Here is a 23,270-nt window from a genome sequence, read left to right on the forward strand (position 1 = left end):
TCATCTATAAAATGGGGATAATACTCTCTTCCTTTGTAAGCACTTTGAGAACGACTGCTGAAAAGATGTAAGAGCTAGACATTGTTATTATACAACCCCTACTCTCATACACAAAGGTGTGTGTGTTTGCATAAAAAGAGTATAGGCACTATAGAAATTAGCTAGTTTGGGCAGGGACAGGGCCTTCTTTTGTACCTATACTGCTCTTAGCATATTGTATGCGCTAGTAGAAATAAACAACAAAATGAATGAAAAAAGTAAAAGTGTCCGAGGCCAAAATATTCCAACTGGGTTACTTAAAACTAGGCATCTAAATCCATATTGGCACCAAATTTGAACAACTTGCACTCATAATCTTTTATCAAGGTTTCTTAAAAAAAAAAAAAAAAAAAGACACCGGCTGAGACAACACACAACTAATCTCAGCTTCCCAAAAATCAATGTTTAGAGATTGAACATAAGGATTTGGACAGGAAGCATCATGACAATCATTATTATACTGTTGCTTTCTCCTCTTTCCTTACTTTAAACACTTTATTGCATAGTAAGTATTTTCCCCAGAGTATGAAAAGAGACAAGAGACCAGGAACTGTGAACAGCACAGAACTGGGACGTTGAGGAAATAACTGATCTACTTAATGGATTTTATAAGGATGCATCCGATGAAGTGAGCTGTAGCTCATGAAAGCTTATGCTCAAATAAATTTGTTAATCTCTAAGGTGCCACAAGTCCTCCTTTTCTTTTTGCGGATACAGACTAACACAGCTGCTACTCTGAAACCTGTCTTTATAAGGACTGTGGCGGTGTCTGCCACTTGAAAAGCAGTATAGCATTTATCCAGTGCCTCCCTTCACTGTGATACACACATAAGATACCCACTGAAAAAATAAGATCCTGACTGTTCTGATGAAACTTTTAGTTAAAGCTAAAGATCAGTTCAGTGCCTCTTAAACATTGCTTTAATATTTAGTAAATTATGTAGTAGCTTCTCCTTTTCGGAAACATCACATGTGAAGCAGTGATATAAGCACCTCCTAATCAGATGCCTGATGGAAGTCTGATGTATGTTACAAGGAAAAGAAAATATCTAAACAACTTAAAAAAAATAACCCAATACTAATTGTGAACACGATGGATAGGTGCAGTTTTTGGTGTAATATAATTTGTGCATGTAAATGATGGCATTTCTATGTGAAAAATCCATTGGAAAGAGTTTTGCTTATGTAAGATGGTTCCTGTGCATAAGCAAAACACTGTGTGCATATAAATAGAAGTTGCATTTTCAAAATGTAACCCTTAATTGTCCACGTAAAGCAGCCTGAATATCCCATTTAAACAGTCCTGTCCAAAATAGCTATATATATTGCATGGGATTCAGTTTATTTCAAAAGGATGAATGAATAACTGATAGATCTCAAAGTGTAACTGTAAACAGGGAACTGTCATCACGGAGGTGTGTTTATACTCAGGCCTTGAAGGACTTGGTTCTTGGCCCTACGCTATTTTAAACATTTTTATCAATGACCTGGAAGAAAACATTACTGATCAAGTTTGCAAATGACAAAGACTGTGGTAGTGGTAAAAAATGAAGAGTACAGGTCAGTGATACAGAGCAATCTGGATCACTTGGTGAGCTGGAAGCAAGCAAACAATCATAGAAATGTAGGGCTGGAAGAGACCTCAAGAGGTCATTTAGTCCATCCCCCTGTGCTGTGGCAGAATTAAATAAACCCAGACCATCCCTGACAGATGTTTGTCTAACCTGCAGTGGCAGGGATTCCACAACCACATTTCAGAACAGCCAATCAGAGTCACACATTTAGAAACAAAGAATGCAGGCCATATTTACAGGCTAGGGGACTCTATTGTGGGAAGCACTGACTCCGATAAAGACGTGGAGGTCATGGTGGCTAATCCACCTGAACATGAGCTCCCAGTGCAACACTGGCTAAATGGGCTAATGTGATCCTTGGAGGTATAAACAGGAGTAGGAAGGCTATATTACCTCTGTATTTGGCACAATACAACTGCAACTGGAAAATTCTGTCAAGTTCTGGTGTCCACATCCAGGATTAAAGGATTGGAACACATGCCTTATGGCAAAAGACGCAAGGAGCTCCATCTATTTAGCTTAACAAAGAGAAGGTTAAGGAGTGACCTGCGTGAACACAGTCTTCTAGTATCTACATGGGGAACCAAATTTGATAATAGAGGGCTCTTCAATCTAGCAGATAAAAGTATAACTACATCTAATGGCTGGAAGCTGAAGCTAGACAAATTAAGATTAGAAATACGATTTTAAAAATTAACAGGGAGGGTAATTAACCCTCTGAACAATTAACACTGAAACAATTTACCAAGGGTTGTGATGGATTCTCTATTGCTGGAAAATTTTAAATCACAATTAGGTGTTTTACTAAGAGATATGCTCTTATTTAACCACAGATACTCGACTCAAAGCAGGAACTAATTAATGGAAGTCCTAAATCCTGTTTTATGCAGGGATGTCAGACTAGATGATCACAATGGTCCTTCAAAATTTATGAGTCTATGAATGAAGTGACCCTATGAATAGATGCCGACTCCGTGGGTGCTCGGGGCCGGAGCACCTACAGGGAAAAAATGGTGGGTGCCGAGCACCCACTGGCAGCCTCCCTATCAGCTCCCCCTCGATCCCCCAGTGCTGTATCACTGACCTGTCCTCTTCATTTTTCACCATGACCACAGTCTTTGTCATTTGCAAACTGAATTTCAGGGATGATCCATTTCTCTGCATAAAATTCTTCCCACATCAAAAAACCAAACAAAAAAACCCTGCATCAATTTCACTGTTTCCCATTCCCAAAATAACTCCAACAAATATGACACACAGGCCACTCACAAAACACTCACTTTTTCCCTCGTGCTCCAGATCTCCTATCTCTCCACTCACTGTACTTTCTCAAACACCTCACAGAAGTTCTTAAGCTGTCAGCCCATCAGGCAATTGATTCTTACTGCAGTAGGGATGGTGAACGATGATGATCATCCTGTGGAAACTGGCTGGGATGTGACTGGTTGTGGGGGGTGAGAAAGAATGTATTGGGTGTCTGGTGGTAGGCTGGATGGTAAGTGGCCGAGATTAAAGGTGAGACTACAGAAAGCAGAAGCATTTGAGAGTACAGCATCTTACCTCCACTTTCTGTTTATGTCTCCTTGTTTTCCCAGGAGATTCAGTTCTGGTCTACACTAGGAGTTGAGGTCGAATTTAGCAGCGTTAAATTGATTTAACCCTGCACCCTCCACATGAAGAAGCCCTTTTTTTCAACTTAAAGGGCTCTTCAAATCCATTTCCTTACTGCACCCCCAACAAGGGGATTACCACTGAAATCGGCATTGCTGGGTCGAATTTGGGGTACTGTGGACACAATTAGACGGTATTGGCCTCTGTGAGCTATTCCAGAGTGCTCCATTGTGACCGCTCTGGACAGCACTCTCAACTCAGATGCACTGACCAGGTAGACAGGAAAAGGCCCGTGAACTTTTGAATTTCAATTTCCTGTTTGGCCAGCATGGCAAGCTGCAGGTAACCATGCAGAGCTCATCAGCAGAGGTGACCATGATTGAGTCCGAGAATCGCAAAAGAGCTCCAGCATGGACCGAACGGGAGGTATGGGATCTGATCGCTGTATGGGGAGAGGAATCCGTGTTATCAGAACTATGTTCCAGTTTTTAAAATGCCAAAACATTTGTGAAAATTTCCCAGGGCATGAAGGACAGAGGCCATAACAGGGACCCAAAGCAGTGCCACGTGAAACTTAAGGAGCTGAGGCAAGCCTACCAGAAAACCAGAGAGGTGAGCGGCCGCTCCGGGTCAGAGCCTAAAACATGCCGCTTCTATGATGAGCTGCATGCCATTTTAGGGGATTCAGCCACCACTACCCCAGCCGTATTGTTTGACTCCTTCAATGGAGATGGAGGCAACACAGAAGCAGGTTTTGGGGACAAGGAAGACGATGATGATGAGGTTGTAGATAGCTCACAGCAAACAAGTGGAGAAACCAGTTTTCCCAACAGCCAGGAACTGTTTCTCACCCTGGACCTGGAGCCAGTACCCCCCAAACCCACCCAAGGCTGCCTCCCGGACCCACCAGGCAGAGAAGAGACCTCTGGTACCTTTTAAAATACTATACAAGGTTTAAAAGCCAGCAGGTTTAATGATTAATTTGCCCTGACATTCGTGGCTCTCCCGGATATACTCCCAAAGCCTTTGCAAAAGGTTTCTAGGGAGGGCAGCCTTATTCCATCCACCATTGTAGGACACTTTACCACTCCAGGCCAGTAGCACGTACTTGGGAATCACTGTAGAACAAAGCATTACAGTGTACGTTTGCTGGCGTTCAAACAACATCCATTCTTTATCTCTCTGTGTTATCCTCAGGAGAGTGATATAATTCATGGTCACCTGGTTGAAATAGGGTGCTTTTCTTAAGGGGACATTCAGAGGTGCCCGTTCCTGCTGGGCTGTTTGCCTGCGGCTGAACAGAAATATTCCACGCTGTTAGCTACGGGGGCGGGGGAGAGTGGAGGGGCTAGCCACGCGCTGGGGGGAGGCATAATGCGACCTTGGAATGAAAGCACATGTGCTATGTACTTAATGTTAACAGCAAGGTTTACCGTGAAAGAGTGTACCCATTGTTCTATAAAATGTGTCTTTTTAAATACCACTCTCCCTTTTTTTTTCTCCACCAGTTGCATGTGTTTCAAGGATCACAGGATCTTCTCCTTCCCAGAGGCTAGTGAAGATCAGAAGGTGAAAAAAAACGCACTCGCGATGAAATGTTCTCTGAGTTCATGCTGTCCTCCCACACTGACAGAGCACAGACGAATGCATGGAGGCAGACAATGTCAGAGTGCAGGAAAGCACAAAATGACTGGGAGGAGAGGTGGTGCGCTGAAGAGAGTAAGTGGCAGGCTGAAGAGAGGGCTGAAGCTGAAAGGTGGCAGCAGTATGATGAGAGGAGGCAGGATTCAATGCTGAGGCTGCTGGAGGATCAAACTAATATGCTCCAGCGTATTGTTGAGCTGCAGGAAAGGCAGCAGAAGCACAGATTGCTGCTACAGCCCCTGTGTAACCAACCGCCCTCCTCCCCAAGTTCCATAGCCTCCTCACCCAGATGCCCAAGAACGTGGTGAGGGGGCCTCCGGCCACCCAGCCACTCCACCCCAGGGGATTGCCCAAGTAACAGAAGGCTGGCATTCAATAAGTTTTAAACTTTTGAAGTGCTGTGTGGCCTTGTCCTTCCCTCCTCCACAACCTCTCCTGGACTACCTTAGTAGTTATGCCCCTATTTGTGTGATGAATTAATAAAGAATGCATGAATGTGTAGCAAGAATGACTTTATTGCCTCTGCAAGCAGTGATCGAAGGGAGGAGGGGAGGGGAGGGTGGTTAGCTTAAAGGGAAGTAGAGTGAACCAAGGGGCGGGGGATTTCATCAAGGAGAAACAAACCGAACTTTCACACCGTAGCCTGGCCAGTCATGAAACTGGTTTTCAAAGCTTCTCTGATGCGCACCGCGCCCTCCTGTGCTCTTCTAACCACCCTGGTGTCTGGCTGTGCGTAACCAGCAGCCAGGTGATTTGCCTCAACCTCCCACCCCACCATAAACGTCTCCCCCTTACTCTCACAGATATTGAGGAGCGCACAGCAAGCAGTAATAACAGTGGGAATATTGGTTTCCCTGAGGTCAGTAAACTGCGCCAGCGCACTTTTAAATGTCCAAATGCACATCTACCACCATTCTGCACTTGCTCAGCCTGTAGTTGAACAGCTCCTGACTACTCTCCAGGCTGCCTGTGTATGGCTTCATGAGCCATGGTATTAAGGGGTAGGCTGGGTCCCCAAGGATAACTATAGGCATTTCAATATCCCCAACGGTTATTTTCTGGTCTGGGAGAAAGTCCCTTCCTGCAGCTTTTGAAACAGACCAGCGTTCCTGAAGATGCGAGCGTCATGTACCTTTCCCGGCCATCCCACATTTATGTTGGTGAAACGTCCCTTGTGATCCACCAGTGCTTGCAGCACTATTGAAAAGTACCCCTTGCGGTTTATGTACTCGCCGGCTTGGTGCTCCGGTGCCAAGATAGGGATATGGATTCCATCTATGGCCCCACCACAGTTAGGGAATCCCATTGCAGCAAAGCCATCCACTATGACCTGCACATTTCCCAGGGTCACTACCCTTAATATCAGCAGATCTTTGATTACGTTGGCTACCTGCATCACAGCAGCCCCCACAGTAGATTTGTCCACTTCAAATTGATTCCCGACTGACTGGTAGCTGTCTGGCATTGCAAGCTTCCAGAGGGCTATTGCCACTCGCTTCTCAACTGTGAGGGCTGCTCTCATCTTGGTATTATTGTGCCTCAGGGCAGGGCAAAGCAAGTCAAAGTTCCATGAAAGTGCCCTTACGCATGCGAAAGTTTCACAGCCACTGGAAATCATCCCAGACCTGCAACACTATTCGGTCCCACCAGTCTGTGCTTGTTTCCCGAGCCCAGAATCGGTGTTCCACGCATGAACCTGCCCCATTAGCACCATGATGCCCACATTGGCAGGGCCCGTGCTTTAAGAGAAGTCTGTGTCCATGTCCTCATCACTCTCGTCACTGCGCTGATGTCGTTTACTTGCCCGGTTTCACTTTGCCAGGTTCTGGTGCTGTATATACTGCTGGATAATGTGTGTGGTGTTTAAAATGCTCCTAATTGCCAAAGTGATCTGAGCGGGCTCCATGCTTGCAGTGGTATGGCCTCTGCACAGAAAAAAGGTGCAGAACGATTGTCTGCCGTTGCCGTGACAGAGGAAGGGGCGACTGACGACATGGCTTATGGAGTTGGCTTACAGGGAATTAAAATCAACAAAGGGGGTGGCTTTGCGAGAAACTGAATGGCCCCCTCGAGGACAGAACTCAAAACTGGGTTTAGCAGGCCGTTGATTTCACAGGGGAGGGGGGGAGGAGAAAATGAATACAAAACAAATCTGGTCTATTTCTTGTTTTGAGCCACTTCATCTATTTTTATACACCTTGCTGGCAGCAGACTGCGCAGTACAACCACTAGCCATCATCATCTCCTGGGTGCTCGGCAGAAGACAGTGCAGTATGACTACTGCCCTTCATCTTCTGCTGGCTGCTGATTAAAATACAGTGCACTGCCAGTAGGACTCAATCATCTTGAGACTAAACTTAAAAGGGAAATGACCTGGCTGAGTCACTCCCATGTTAGCCCAGGTGCCCCTGACCTCATCGAGGTCGGTTAAAAGAGCACCCAGGACTATGTCGATGACGGCTACTAGTCATACTGCACTGTCTGCTGCCAAAAGGCAAAAAACTGCTGCTGTGTAGCAATGCAGTACCGCGTCTGCCAGCACCCAGGAGACATATGGTGACGGTTAGCTGAGCGGGCTCCATGCTTGCCGTGGTATGGCGTCTGCACAGGTAACTGAAGAAAAAAGGCACAAAACGATTGTCTACCCTTGCTTTCACGAAAGGAGGGAGGGAAGGGGGGCCTGACCCAGAACCACCCGCGACAATGTTTTAGCCCCATCAGGCACTGGGATTTCTACCCAGAATTCAAATGGGCGGTGGAGACTGCGGGAACTGTGGGATAGCTACCCACAGTGCAACGCTCCGGAAGTCGACACTTGCCTCAGTACTGTGGACACACTCCACCAACTACATGCACTTTGAGCATTTGTGTGGGGACACACACAATCGACTGTATAAAAACGCTTTCTACAAAACCGACTTCTATAATTTTGACCTAATTTCGTAGTGTAGACATACCCTCAGACTCCTAATTAGGAGCTAAAGAGAGAGCTCCTGAAATGAGGAGTCTGACAGGGAAGATAGGAGACTTCACAGGTGTGTGTAGCAGCATTTATTGTGATCGTACATGCAAATGCATGTGCAGGTGGCTAGTTATGCATCTAGATACCCGTTTCAGGAGGGAAGGTCTTGGTGCAGAAGTTATTGCGTGAAGTTCTTTGGCCTGTTATGTCAGAGTAGGTGGTCATAATGGTCCCTTCAGGCCTTAAAATCTATGAGTCTATTAATCTAATCCTGAGTGGTGTCTTTCCATGCTACATGTAGCACGGAATACAAATATTCCATGTAACACAAATAAATAAAATAACAGACAAGATCCCATAGCGGTGTCACACTTCTAGATCGAAAGCTAACTACTTCTCTAGCACAGTGACACAGAAGATTAAAAACAGACTTTTTTAATGCAGATTAAGAGCATATTTAACATTAAGCAGATTTAACATCAATTTTAGTTGAAAATAATGAACAATTATGCTCTCGGGGTGGAGAGGGTTTACCACTGGGTGAAATGCTAGTACAGACAAGGCCCTGGAGCCTGGAACCATTTTTATAACCTTCTTGAGCACAAGGGACCGCTACCAAGTGGCTGGGAAATGCAGAGGTTGTGTGAGGATAGTGCCACAGACAGAGCAGCTTTCCCAAAGATAGTGAGGAAAAACAAGATAAGGGTGAGCCCATGATGATGAGAAAACCATTCTCTGGTTGCCAGTTAGAGCTGGCAGAATGCAAGGCCAACCAAATACATTCAGGCACTGCAATGTAAACTCGCTGTCAGAGCTTTCCGGATAATTCTGCCTCAGTCAGCCCCTGCGATGCCATTCCTGAGTGCAATGCTTCATTCACATTGACTGGCTAGTATGAGCTGATTTTTCCTGCTTTTGCAATGACAAACACTTTGAATATTAACTGCTGCAGGTGGGATTTTTGAAAGTGCTCATCACTCACCTAACTCTGCTCCTAGCAATGACAACTGTAAAACTCGTCTTGATTTCAGAGGGAGCAGAGTTCGACCAACACTGAGCACTTTGAAAAAGTCCACTCTAATGGCCAGATTTTATTCTGCACCCAGCAGCTCCCACTGTTAAAAATCAAGCCCTAACAGTTAAAATTACAAACAATTTTTTTTAACTGATGTGACAAACACTGACAAAAACATGCAGCTTTGAAAGGTCAATCTTCATATCCATCTAGAATTAAAAGAGAGAATCATACAAAATCTCATTTTTTTTGATTAAAAGCTAATCAGTCGCTCTACATATTTACAGCACGTTGTTTACTCTGGAATAGACAGTATGGAAGGGGATAAGCTGCAACTGTTTACAAGAAGTTTTAGAAGAATCACACAAAAATCCACTGTTCTCAATCTGCAAGCAGCAGATTCATGGAAGCCAACTCTGACAATGATGGGTTGTGTGACAAGTGGTGTAATACCCTCCAGAGTTAGTGCCTCTTCCGGAGCAAATGATATACTACAAAGGAATGCTCTTTTTGAAGCAATTACCAGAAAGTCAAGTGGTTCACGAGAGGGGTGTTGGGAGGAAATGACTGGGCTCAGGTTCAGCTGGAAGGCACTAAGTGAACAACCTATCCAGAAAAAAATCCCTCACTCTCACAGATCTTTGGATACAGACCAGTCCTCGCTTACCGACAGCCCCCCAACCTGAAGCAAATACTCTCCAGCAACCACACACCAAAAACACTAATCCAGGAACCTATCCTTGCAACAAAGTCCGATGCCAACTCTGTCCACATATTTATTCAAGTGACACCATCATAGAACCTAATAACATTAGCCATGCCATTAGGAGCTTGTTCACTTGCACATCTACCAATGTGATATATGCCATCATGCGCCAGCATTGCCCCTCTGCCATGTACACTGGCCAAACTGGACAGTCTCTACACAAAAGAATAAATGGACACAAATCTGACATCAGGAATCATAACATTCAAAAACTGGTAGGAAAACACTTCAGCCTCTCTGGTCACTCAGTAACAGACTTAAAGGTGGCAATTTTGCCACAGAAAAGCTTCAAAAACAGACTCCAATGAGAAACTGCTGAGCTTGAATTAATATGCAAACTAGATACCATTAATTTGAGTTTGAATAGTGACTGGGAGTGTCTGGGTCATTACACATATTGAATCTATTTCCCCATGTTAAGTATCCTCACACCTTCTTGTCAACTGTCTAAATGGGGCATCTTGATTATCACTACAAAAGTTTTTTTCTCCTGATGATAATAGCTCATCTTAATTAATTAGTCTTTTACAGTTGGTATGGCTACTTCCACCTTTTCATGTTCTCTGTATGTGTGTGTGTGTGTGTGTGTGTGTATATATATATATCTTCTTACTATAAGTTCCATTCTATGCATCCGATGAAGTGGGCTGTAGCCCACGAAAGCTTATGCTCAAACACATTTTTTAGTCTCTAAGGTGCCATAAGTACTCTTGTTCTTTTTCCGGATACAGACTAATACGGCTGCTACTCTGAAACTTGTCACTATGCGAAGAGTGAGCTGTAGCTAGTAACTTGATCTCTGCATTTGGACAGAACTGGCAGTCAGACCAATGCTGGGAGGAGGGGAGATGTAGGCTGTGAGAAACCCTGTGACTTAGGGTATGTCTGCACAGCTGACGAAGAAAGTTTTAGCGCTCTAAGTGGCAGTGTAGACAAGGCCTTATGCATATTAACCTCCCACTGCAAGAATCCTATTTGCCTTTAGCTCTCTGAACCCAAAATTGTGGGCTGTTTCTGCTGCACGCTAGCCTCAGTTTACCTGACCTATCACATTAACGGACATGAACGTTGCTTTCCTGCACAGCTGAATACAATGGTGCCAGCTCAGCAGCCTATTAATCAGTGTCATTCATTGCTATGACCAGTGTTTAAGATTCACATTTGATCCTTAGTCTCAGGAGGATACAGGCTATGAGCACTGCAAAAAGAGAACACTTTGTCTGTGAAATCTGAGGCAGAAGATGCTCTTGTGATTCTGAAGTGGCCATTTTGAACAATTTATGACTGAACAAGATACCACTGAGGGTAAGAGCTTGGCTGGATTCAGAAAAGGACTGGCCATTTGCATAGATAACAAGAACATCCAGAGTTACAATAGAAAGGATTAAAATAACAAAACCAAACCCCAAGTGGTTTGGATGGGATATAAACATTCATGCTTCAAGGCATAAGATAATCACAAACTAATGAGGGCTTTAAGAGAAAACTTTCCCTACTGACCTGTTATTTTATAACTGCTTACTGTAGTATTTCTAACACTTTCCTCTTAAGCATCTGGTACTGGCCACTGCAACTGTTAATTCCTGAAATGACCAGACAACATGCCTGTGCAGTAATAAATGTTTAGACATAGCAACACTTGAGCCACTCATTTTTAAAATCTTGATTACAATTTTTAAAAAGCCAGAGCTGCCAAGAGGGGCAACTACATTTCTAAAAATACTCTGCAATCCCTTCACAGAGTCTCATGATACCAACAATCCAAAGTAAGGTAAACAATTAATGGTAAGAAGATTCAGAATAAGTATGCTAGTTTGTAAGCATCTTGGAGCAGGGAACTTTTGGTTTGTGTTTGTAAAATGCTGCATAAACTAATGGTGCGTTATGCACAGCAATAATAATCAAATTATGTCTGGGTAATTTCTAACAGTAATTTAACTAGAACACATCACTGGACATCAGCAATACTAGGAGAGATGAGCTGGAGTGCCAATGAGAAGTGCAGTTGAGAAAGTAACTGAAACACTTCCCTGATGGATTGTATTTTCTAAATACAATTTTGTAAATTCTCAATTACTGAAGGACAATCTTCACTCAGCCATCAATTTGCTTTCCACAAGCAACTCTCTGTATAACTTTTTCCCTATGTGATGCATCTGAATACTTGGATGCTAATATCTAAATTGTATCGTTACATTTATTAATCTTATTTGGGTTATTGCTGATTATGTACTATGTATATTATATTACTTTCAAACCAACCTTTGTACTTTTGAATACTTTAAGCACTGTACCCATACGTACCCTTCTCTTTTCTTAACCTATGTATATCACTTTAACATTCACTCACTACAAATCACAGTATTATGAATCCATCCCCACTTGATTCTAAAATTCTGAGGGAATAAAATAAAATAAGGAAGTACAGAAATCATGGGAGGCCTGGCTGACTCAATGAATTGGCAATGGGGTAACAGAACCTTTTGACTGTGGAGTAGCAGCCGTGTCTGTAGCTCACGAAAGCTTATGCTCAAATAAATTTGTTAGTCTCTAAGGTGCCACAAGTCCTCCTTTTCTTTCTGACTGTGGGTCACTAGTCAGATTCCTGCCAAGTCATTAAGGAAGTTATTAACAGCAGATGGACATTTGGGAGTTTCTCAGTGATCTACAGCACCATAGCACTCAAATCATGCTACCACAATTGGCAGAGTGACCAGGGACCAAACAGATATGGAGACAACACTACTTTTTGACCCCTAAACCAGTGGTCCTTCTGAGTCAAGTTTGAGGCAGGTTGATAATGCAGCGAAGTGCAGATTCCACTACTTCTGGGTAAGCAGACTCTTTCAGTACCCAAATCACTTACAAAAAATAAAAATACAAATCTATTTTTCCTTAGGCCATGAAGGAGAAGAATTTTACAGGATTGAAATACTCAGATTACAGATACACCGGACCCGATCGCGGGATTTGGGATCCATGCCAAATACCGCGTTATAGCGGGGACTGTGTTAAAATGAAATGACTGTATACAGTAAATGTCACATCCATAAAGTATAGAGAACCTTAGAAAATAAACTCCTACTTGAAGGAAACAAACAAGAAAAGAAGTGTTGCTTTATTAGAGATTTAAAGTAGACATTACAATAAACTGTGTTTTTTAAATAAACTAGTTTTTCTTTAAAAAGTCGGTGAGTTGCTTTTGCTTCTTGCTGCCATGCCGCTTCTGCTTAGCAAACTGCAAAAGACTACGCAGCTGCTTAATTTTTATAGGCTCAACGTCTTGCATCTCAAACCATCTCAAAGCAGTCTCTAAGCCGGCTACGGTCGCAGTTGACATTGGAACGACGTCCACTTCATCATCTTCTTCTTCCATGGCGAAGGCCAATTCTTCAGCTTCTGGAATGTTGTTTGGTCGTACTGCCTGTAAATCCCTCAAAGTCGAATTCCTCATCAGACTGTGATCTGCTTACTTCATTTTCTTCCAGGAGCGGGTGGCCAAACGATTCTCTCATCCCATCATCCAACAGCGGTTTATCGTTTCAGCGCGTAATAAATTCCAGGAATCGCCGCCAATGTAAAAGAAGTCTTTTATAGTCAACTTCTTCAGAAAATTGGTGACAGACAACTCACTTTCTATCATTTGTCGTACCAAGTTCCGTCAATAGTGCTGCTTAAAAATGGCAATAACACCTTGTTCAAGCGTGAATAGCGGACACTCTCCCATCGATTGTGCTTGTGCTCCTTGTTCTGGTGAAGTACTAGAGTCGACAGGAGAACGCTCAGCAATTGATTTATCATGTCTATACTCAAAAAAATTGTACTGTACAGTACTTAAATTTGGGATCCATGGCCGCGACCGCGTTATATCTGAATTTGCATTATATAGACGCGCATTCTAGCGAGGGTCCGGTGTACAAGCAAAATGACAGGAGCACCAAGTGACAAGCCTACCCTTCTAACCCATCTCTTCACTAGACATCCAGGTGACTACCTTGATTAAAAATATTGCTTTGTCATGGGAAATCATAGCTGAACTCCTTCAGCAAACACTGCACTGCACACAATATTCCACACCACATTTCTTACAGCTGAACTGGGGAAAGTGCACAAGTAAATACACGATTCTGATTCAGAACTGGGACCTTTTATACCAGTTTTTCTTGGAGACGGCCAGGGAAGATGCTCTCTGGAAAGCACAACAGGAAGAAAAATCACACAACTTCAAATGCAAAAATACCTGGTGTATTCATGTCTGAAAAGGAATCCTGCTACCAAGGGCGGCTCTACCAATTTTGCCGCCCCAAGCAGTCACCGCACCTGGAAGAGCGGCGGAGCTGCTGCTCAAAAGCCGCCATGATGGGAAGAGCAGCGGAGCTGCCACCAAATTGCTGCCACGGGACATGGACTGCCGCCCCATACTGAATGCTGCCCCAAGCACCTGCTTGCAAAGGTGGTGCCTGGAGCCGGCCCTGCCTGCTACACTGATCTTCAGTGCTGAACAATGCAACCGGCACATGAGGGAAAACACCAAGAATAAAGAGAAAAGGATCCACTGATTCTCAAGATTAAATGGTCAGTGCTCTGAACTGTCAATTTTATCTGTTTATAATGAACTGGGGGTTCTGCTGGGGATGTGCAGAGATGGACATCTAGGTGTCAGTGTTAAAAATCAACTGACTTTTCAAGGATAGGCTGAAACTTCATCAGCCATTTGAGCACTGCCTGTTCTTCTGTGCAAGAGCCCATTGATATCTCATGCTTGAAAAGGCCTCCAAACTCTTCAAGGAGGAGTGCAGTCCAATTTGCTTATGGCAAAATGTAGCATGACTACTCCATCTGACTCCCCAGGCACCAGAGTAAGGAGTTCTCACTGGCCTCATGAGATGAAAAGTCTTTCTCCACCAGGGAAAAGCAGAAAGTTCAGAACAATCCTCCCATTCAGTGAAGAAAAGCCTGAACTCTGGAAAGAGTTTCATTTCAGATTTCTCTTTATGCCTCAACTGGGATAAAGAATCATTCTTAGAATGATGTGCTTGTTGGGGCCACTGAGGCTACATGTACACTGCAAACAACAAGCTGCAGCTGGCCTGGGACAGCCGACTTGGGCTCCTGTGGCTGAAGCTGCAGGACTATTTCATTGCAGCGTAGACTTGGGCTGCAGCCTGAGCGCTGGGACCTCACAGGGTCCGAGGGCCCAGGCTCCAGTGTGAGCCTGGAAGTCTACACTACAATTAAACAGCTTCGCAGCCCCAGCCCAAGTCAGCTGGCACAGGTCAGCCACGAGTGTCTAACTGCAGTGTAGACATACCCTTATAGTCCTTGATTCCCCAGAATAGTTTCCACACATAGGAAAGAAAGTCACTTTGCACACAAAATGAAAGAAGTATCTTTTTTCCAGATCAGTCACTAAAAAGATGAGTCAATCAAATGCAGTCTCACACGTACAGCTAGTGATAGACCTCTCTCTCACATGTAAGCTCTTAGTCCCATCAAGAACTCTTGCTGTTTCCACTGGTTGAACCTCTGCTTACGATGCACTGTTCAGACCACAAGATTTAGAATGCTCTTCAGCTCTCCAGCCACCACTGTGTCACCAGAGAAATTCCAGGCAAAGAGACAAAAACATGATTGCTAGAAACAAGAAGGTGCCAATGCCCACATGGATTGATAGTAAGGTGTTTTGATTCTAGCATACAGACCCTAAGCCCAAAGAGGTAGCAAATTACCGGTCCTGGGCTGATGAAGAGGGGGGCACCTGAATTTTTATTTATTTATTTATTTTCGCAATCAAACCAGGAGGAGAAATAATGTGTTCACATGTTATTTTAATTGACAATGTGACCTGATTATAGATGGCCAAGGGACAACAAAGGTAAAGTTGAGACCACAACCAGCTCCTATATCACAATCACCTAAACTGAAGAAAAACATAAATTGCAAAAGTCTTTGTTGCTTGTGCCTGGGAGAATGTATTTCTTGAAAACTTATTATGTAACAGTTCATACTGCCAGCATCTCACAATGCAAGAAAGAAGGGAACTGATTGCATATGAGGGTGGAGACAAATGTACTCTCAAGATTAATTGAGTCAGCTTGGAAAAACTAACTCAACAGAGCCTAAAGCACAGAGAGAGACAGACACAGAGAAAACAAATCTCAATTGAATGAAAAATAGTGCCTCACTGAGCCATTATTTATTAAGGATATTATTACAGCCCCACAAAGATGCTAGACACTATGTAGACATATAGGAAGATATTCCTTGTCCCAAAGAACTTACCACTCTCTATAATCAACCTCACCCTAAATCTTTGCTCCATTGTTGAGAAATCAGCAGTTTTCTCCAAGATTCAGGAGAGCTCACAGGGCAGGGACTGTTGTTTGGCTCTGATCCCTTATGTAAACCTGTTATAGAGGCTCCTGAGTGATAAGGGAAGTTGTTTGTTTGGGTAATAAATATGTACCAAATATAATGCCCAGATAAACTAAAAAAACAGGTCTGCTTGATTTGTTCTATCAGCACTATGTAATCAAGTTCTTATCACATCACATACCACAGAACAATGACAAGTTTTTGCTTGTGTTGCTTTTAAAGGAAAGTTGCTAAAAAGAAAGTCACAAGTAAGCAAAAGAAAAGGCAAGTGTTTATATTATGTATATATTTTAAAGTGTACAGATATACGTATTGACACCTCAGCAGTTTACGGTTTGAACACATAATCATCATCCTTAAAAACAGGGTGCAGCTATGTACACAAACCCACACCTTGTTTTAATGACATATGAGCCAATACCATGGTAGGAATTAGGACAAGAGGCAATATAAGTTACTTTGTGAAAGAAACGTTGACATAAACAAAGCTTCCCTTTGAAAACGTTCAAAGGTTGGAAAGCTACTACAGGGTAGTGTTGCTGGCAAATCCCACGGCAGCTAAGATTGCAGCCATAAACAAGCGTTTATGATCTATGACACAAGGTGAGAATGGATGGAAAGCACTCCAAAAGCTGGTTTACACTTTATGTTCCCCAAATGACTTCAGACTGGCTGCTTGCTCTAAGGTTTCAGGTTCTGGAATCTGAATGTAATTTTTCTTTCAATTTCCCTGCAGATTTTTTCCCCCACCACCTGAATATGTAAATTGGTGATAAGGCAGGTACCTGGAAAAACACTTGTTAGCCAGGTAAGTCTGTGTGTAATGGCTGTGTCTAGCAAGGAGGGTGTTAATCTCCCAGTACAAGCAGATGTCCTTGAAAATGCTGCCAGGATCAAGAATGGATGCAGCCCCAATATGCAATGGCTATGAGCGATATGCAGCAAAGCCTTATTAATTGGCAGGGGATTCATGATGGTAGATGTTAACAAGTCTTTTGGTAGCAAACATCTGGTACTCTACAGAAATATAAACAGCATCCGGCAAGGACCTCTGCTCAACACAACACACTCCCACCTTGGGCTTTGGCTGTGGGAAGCATTTTTCACTCTTACCTTTGGGCTGTAGAAAGCCTTACGCTTTCTGTTACTGTTATATTTGGGCACAAGTAGCTTCAAACTTGTGTGTTAGAGACTTTGGCAGAAGGAGGCCTTTCCTCCTTTGTGACTGAATAAGCTTCACACACCCTGTTCCTGAAACAAAAAATCCATTTGAACCTCAATCCAAAACACTTAATCCACACAAAACTTTAAGTGCACAATTAATCCCAATGAAGTCAATGGGACCAGTGCTTAAAGTTAAGCATGTGCTTTGCTGGATCAGATCCTTATGCATGTTCCTCTTTTCTAGCTGGTAGAGCTCTGACAGCCATTTATACCCACGCACTTTCAAAAATGGGAGAAGTCCTAGGAAAATGTGTGTGCGCGCATGCTTAATCACTTTACCCCTTCTTCCACAGGGCCTGGCTTAAAGTTGTTTTTCTGCTACTGTATGCAAAGCAGTTTGCCCTTAGCACATAGTTTTAAAGATGATGTAATTCTTGAGAGAACATATATATTAGGTGCTGGTACAAACAGTACTCCACCTATTTTGGAAAGACAAAATTATCTTTTTTTATACGTACAGAAATACGTCAACCTCAACATAAAATTATTCTCTATATCAACAGTCAACATGGACTTCAGGGACTCCAGAAAGGGTAAAATACATATTTTATGCACTGCAATATACCTTGACTGCAAACAATAATTTGCATAGTTAAATTTGTAAAGGGAAATCATGCCTCACCAATCTATTAGAATTCTTTGAGAGAGTCAAGAAGCATGTGGACAAGGATAATCCAGCGGATACAGTGTACTTGGACTTTCAGAAAGTCTTTGAAAAAGGTCCAACACCAAATGCTGTTAAGCAAAGTAAGCAGTCATGGGATAAAAGAGGGTACTCTCGTGGATCAGTAACTGGTTTAAAGATAGGAAACAAAGGAGAGAGGTAAACAGTGGGATCTGTGCCATGCAAAATATTCATAAATGATTTGGAAAAAGAGGGTGAACAGTGAGCTGGCAACATTTGCAGAAAATATTAAATTACTCAAAATAGTTAAATCCAAAGCAGACTGAGAAGAATTCCAAAGGGATCTCACAAAACTGGGTGACTGGGCAACAAAATGGCAGAAGAAATTCAATGTTGATAAATTCAAAGTAATGCACATAGGAAAACATAATCCCAACTATACACACATAATGAAGGGGTCTAAATTACCATTCAAGAACGATCTTACAGTCATGGAGGATAGTTCTCTGAAAACATCTGCTCAAGGTGCAGTGACAGTCAGAAAAACTAACAATATTAGAAACCTTTAGGAAAGGCACAGATAATAAGAGACAAAATATCATATTGCTACTATGTAAATCCATGGTATGTCTACACCTTGAAGACTGTGTGCAGTTCTGGTCACTCCGTCTTAAAAAAAGTATATTTCAAATGAAAAAAGGTTAGAGAAGGTCAACAAAAATGACTAAGGGTGTGGAAGAGTTTCCGTATGCGGGGAGATTGAAAAGACTGGGTCTGCTCAGCTTGGAAAAGAGACGACTGAGGGGGAACATGATTGAGGTCTATAAAATCGTGAATGGTGTGGAGAGAAAGTGAATAAGGACATGAATAAGGACGTGAACCAGGGGTCACCCCATTAAATTTATAGGCAGCATGTTTAAAACAAATGTAAGGAAGTTCTTCTTCACACAACGCACAGTCAACCCGTGGAACTCATTGGCAGGGGTTGTACTTTTCTATAAATATTGTACTTACATTTCAGTGTACAGTATATAGAGCAGTATAAACAAGTCGTATGAAATATTAGTTTGTACATGTGCATCTGAATATCTGTTTGTACTGACTTCGCTAGTGTTTTTTGGAATGTCGCCTGTTGTAAACCTAGGCAAGTATCTATATGAGTTAATATACCCCCGGAAGACCTCTGCGTACCCCATGGGTACGCGAATCCCTGGTTGAGAACCACTGCTCTACACAACTCATTCATTCCCAGCGCATCGTCCATCCTGTGTGTGCGCATGCAGACACATACAGATGTAATATATAATATACATATACACACATTTTTAGTGTGCTCACATTTACACAGTATCCTCAGAAACCACTGCACCATATTGAGCATTTTTAAAATTATTTTAATATTTTGTACTTCCTTCCATTCAAGGGTGACTTTAAAAACTTGAATGAATTTAGCTTCAAAACCTTCCTATAAGCCAAGTAAGTATTATTATCCCATTTTACTAACAGAGAAACTCAGGCACAGAAAGATTAAGTCACAAGACTAAAGTCACATAGGAAGCCTGCGGCAAAACCAACCTTCCTTCAGTTTGTGTGTTCAGTTATTCCAGAAACACATCTACATTTCTCAGCACAGTTTCAAATGCTTAACAGCTTTCTCAACCACATTCCTTTACAAAACAGGCCAGGTTTATATACATGCAAATTTTTATGGGGAACAAACTTGTGTGTTCTTTTTATATATGCATCTGAATATCTGTTTGCACACAGTACTCCATTTGGAGCATGCATGTTTTTAATAATTTAGCCCTATGCGCAAGTGTTCCATAAGAGTAGGCACATGTGTGCATGAACATGTGTATAAATGAAGAAAAGAGCTAGATTGCCAGGTAATGGTATATACAGAAAGCAATACGGGATTAAGTTCTACCAGTTAGTGAAATTTGTTTCAATATTAAACTTAACGTAATAAACTGTGAAAAAAGCAAAAATGAATTGATGCCCTTTTATTACAGTATGACTGAGAAATTTTATTTTTTAAAAGTATTTTTAAGCTACCCTTCTTCTCTCTTCACTGGCTCACAACAGGAGTGCTTAGAAATTGCCCCCACATGCCTATGAAACATAAAATTGAAGACATTATAAAAATGGCTTAGGGATGTATCCTCTTCTTAAGAGTATATTTGAATATTTTCCATAGTTCCCAGTTAGTATCTTAGAAATACATTAGTCTTAAATCATGGATGTCTTAAACTGCATTTCAAAGAGCATCAGGGCATTTGGGAATCTGGGTGAATTATGGTCCCCTTGCTTAGTTAGGCATGTAGCATAATGTTTTATTCCATGCAGATGGTAACACGACGCAGGCCCTATTTAATGTAAAAGGAACTGGCTGCTTTAAGATTAAAATCTGAGCATCAGCAGCATTTACAATACTGATACAAAAGCTACACACCTGCTTTCTGTCCTTACCATATATTAATACTCTGAATATAAACACAGAGGTATTTTATGAAAAGAAAGGAGCACTAACCTGGAGAAGAATGAAGCACTGTTAATGTAAGAGATTTCATCTGGTAAATCCATTTCCTCCAAACATGCACTACTGTCAGTTAATCGGAGGCTGACCTGAGGAATTCCATCCGACAACTCTGGTTGTGGCAAGAGACATTCCTGTATAGATCCTTCCCTGGTGGACTTTGTGATCTAGAGAAGAAAAAAAGAACAAAATGAAAGAAGGGCACAGCAACCTTTCCAGCTAATTTGTAGTAGAAAGCCAAGTTAGAATAGTGTATAAATAACAAAGAATGACAGACTGCAAAACATTTGTTTAAACCAAACCTTTTACTAGATGAAAACAGTTAAAAAAATAAAGACTGAAAAGATGTGTCAGCTGATCATCAAGGAAATTAACCAAAGGAAGGTCATTGCAATCACTGGAAAGTTATTTTCTACATGACAGTAGGATATCATAGATGACTAAAAGACAAATTATTTATTTCTCCTTGAGATCAATAGGAAACATAGATTGTAAAAGACAGGAAGTACTAGCAATGGAATTAAAATCTGTTAGGGAAGCCCAAACTTCTAACTGCAGTTAATGTCAACACATACTACATGTCTGCTCCCCAAGATAAATACATCCACAACAATGCTCAAAAATAATATGGTTTAATTTTGGACAAAATCTCTCAATGCTGAATTCTGCACTCATGTCTCCATGCAGGACTCCCACTGACTTGGACAGGTGCCAGGCACACATATCCAAATGGGGAATTTGGACCGGAAAGGTTAGGAAGTATAAACAGGAGCCAAAAGAAAAACATTTTTACAACACAGGAAAAATATTAGTTCTTGGGGACAGCAACTGATAGAAGTCATGCAGGAATTAGACTTAAAAGGAGGGACAGGATGGATTTTCTTGAAGCAATTACATATGGAACACCTGTTACTTGGGGAGGAAAGGGATTTACATTTTTCTGTTGCCAAAACTTTTGCTATGAAGCCACTGTGATGTTTTTGAAATCACCCAGACCTTTAAGGGGTTCTGTCACCGCCTGCCCTGTAACCTTAAGGTGTCTTAATTCTGTGTTGCAATGGCTCAGATCCCTGACATCAGTATTGTGCCCACAAGCACAAGGTCTCACTCTGGCTTCCACCAGCCTAGTTACCCTTTGGAGGATGACGCCAATAGCCTTTGTAGTCCCAAGTCTCCCCAAGTTCTTAACTATCAGACAGTTCCCCTCTGGTTCATCACCACTGACGGCGTGAAACCAGCCCCCCCAGTTATCACATCACTTTGGCTCTCCACACTCCACACAGTTTACACATCAGAATCCTGCTTGGAATAAAAAACAAAAGTTTATTTAATAGAAAAACCACAGATTCAAAGATGAAATAATATAGGGAAGCAAACACATACAAATCACACACAAACTAAAAGTCGCTTCCTTGGGTTTTACACTTCCATAGTAGATAAAATCCTTTTTTCTAATACAAGTTAACTATTGCCTTTGCACAGTTTCCCAGCATCTCTCCTGTCAAAAGAGGGGAACCCAACGTTCACACACAGCCTCCCGCCTAGAGGCTGTCCCTCAGTTTCTGGATGGATTTCACTTCAAACCCCTTCCATTTTAAAAGGGGTGTCGGTATTTTTCTTTAGTCACTATAGGTATGAAATGTGAGGAAATTCCCAGCTAAGTCAATGTCTTCACATTAACTCTAATGGTCCCTCACTGTCATTTCCCAGGCTGGATAATGGAAGGTTACTTGAAGTTGGCTTTGTGTAAACATCTGGCTTGGGAGATGCTTCTCCCTTCTTGACTGCTTCACCACCCTGCTGTGAGGTGGAGCTAGGGTGACCAGATGACAAGAACAAAATATCAGGACACATGGGGGTGGGGGGGCAGCCACAGACTCACCCCCCCACACACTGTCCCCCCCACAGGAGATATGGGGGAAGGAGGATACAAAGCCGGAGGAAGCCACGGGTTGGGGGTGCAGGGCCCCAGCCCCGCCATGGGTCAGGGGTACATGGCCCCCGCTCCAGCCTTGTCAGAAACACATGGCCCCAGATACTGTCCGCAGCCCGGCCACAAACTGCGGGCGCAGGGCCCCAGCCGCAGCCCCACCACTTACCTGGGGGTCAGTGCCCACCACTGGGAAGCACCTGGCAGGTTTCTCTGGCTCCTAGGGTCAGCAACGGCGGAGTCTCCACTCCACGTGCTGCAGCTGCCACAAGCACTGGCTCCAGCTGCCATTGGCTGGAAGCAGTGGGGGTGGGACTTACTTGGGGGTGTGAGTAGCACGCAGCGCCCCAGGATCAGGGTCAGCCAGGGGGGCTCTGTGCCCTGTCCGCACCCGCAGCTCCCATTGGCCGCAACGGAGCCAGCGCTTGTGGTAGGTGCAGCATGCAGAGACCCCGCGCTGGCCACCCCGTGCCTAGGGGCCGCAGGGTCCTGCTGCCCACCGTTTCCTGGGAGCCACCCCAAATAAGCACCGCCGGGATCCTAGGTGAGCTCTCACCAGTGTACTCCTCCAGTCCCGAGCCAAAATATCAGGACAAATGGCATCCCAACCATATATCGGTCAGCTCACAGGACAAACAACTAAATATTGGGATGTCTGGTCACCCTAGGTGGAGTTGAAGCTTCCCCAAAGATTAGAAGTACAGTTTTCTACATACACAAATACATACATTTATAACCATAGTCTGTGTACATATCTGATAGCGACCATCAAGTACAGAACAATGCACACTTTCATAAAAGACCTTACTCAATATATTTTATAGTACACTAGTACTGGATACAATCAGTTGATTTAACTGCTTATTTTGGGGGTTTAAACCTTCTTTTTTCCCCTTGGGGTGACTGGACGCTGATTTTTACAGCCACTCCTCTCTGTTCTGAATAATAACAATATATATCTCTGACACA

General features: G+C 42.9%; 1 protein-coding gene across 7 annotated transcripts in view; it reads right to left on the bottom strand.

The window, feature by feature from the left end:
• Positions 1 to 23,270, bottom strand: part of FAM13A (family with sequence similarity 13 member A) — a 230,767-nt gene that overhangs the window by 103,002 nt on the left and 104,495 nt on the right. For 6 of the 7 annotated variants that reach the window (XM_038398558.2, XM_038398553.2, XM_043514126.1 and 3 more), the window contains one exon: positions 20,366 to 20,538. In XM_038398558.2, the coding sequence (XP_038254486.1) occupies positions 20,366 to 20,538 (173 nt within the window). Of the gene's footprint in view, positions 1 to 3,913; positions 3,919 to 8,243; positions 8,256 to 20,365; positions 20,539 to 23,270 lie in introns of those variants that run through there. The other variant, XM_043514128.1, reaches the window with a different exon arrangement.

Source organism: Dermochelys coriacea, chromosome 4 (assembly GCF_009764565.3).
Source record: "Dermochelys coriacea isolate rDerCor1 chromosome 4, rDerCor1.pri.v4, whole genome shotgun sequence".
NCBI lineage: Eukaryota > Metazoa > Chordata > Testudines > Dermochelyidae > Dermochelys > Dermochelys coriacea.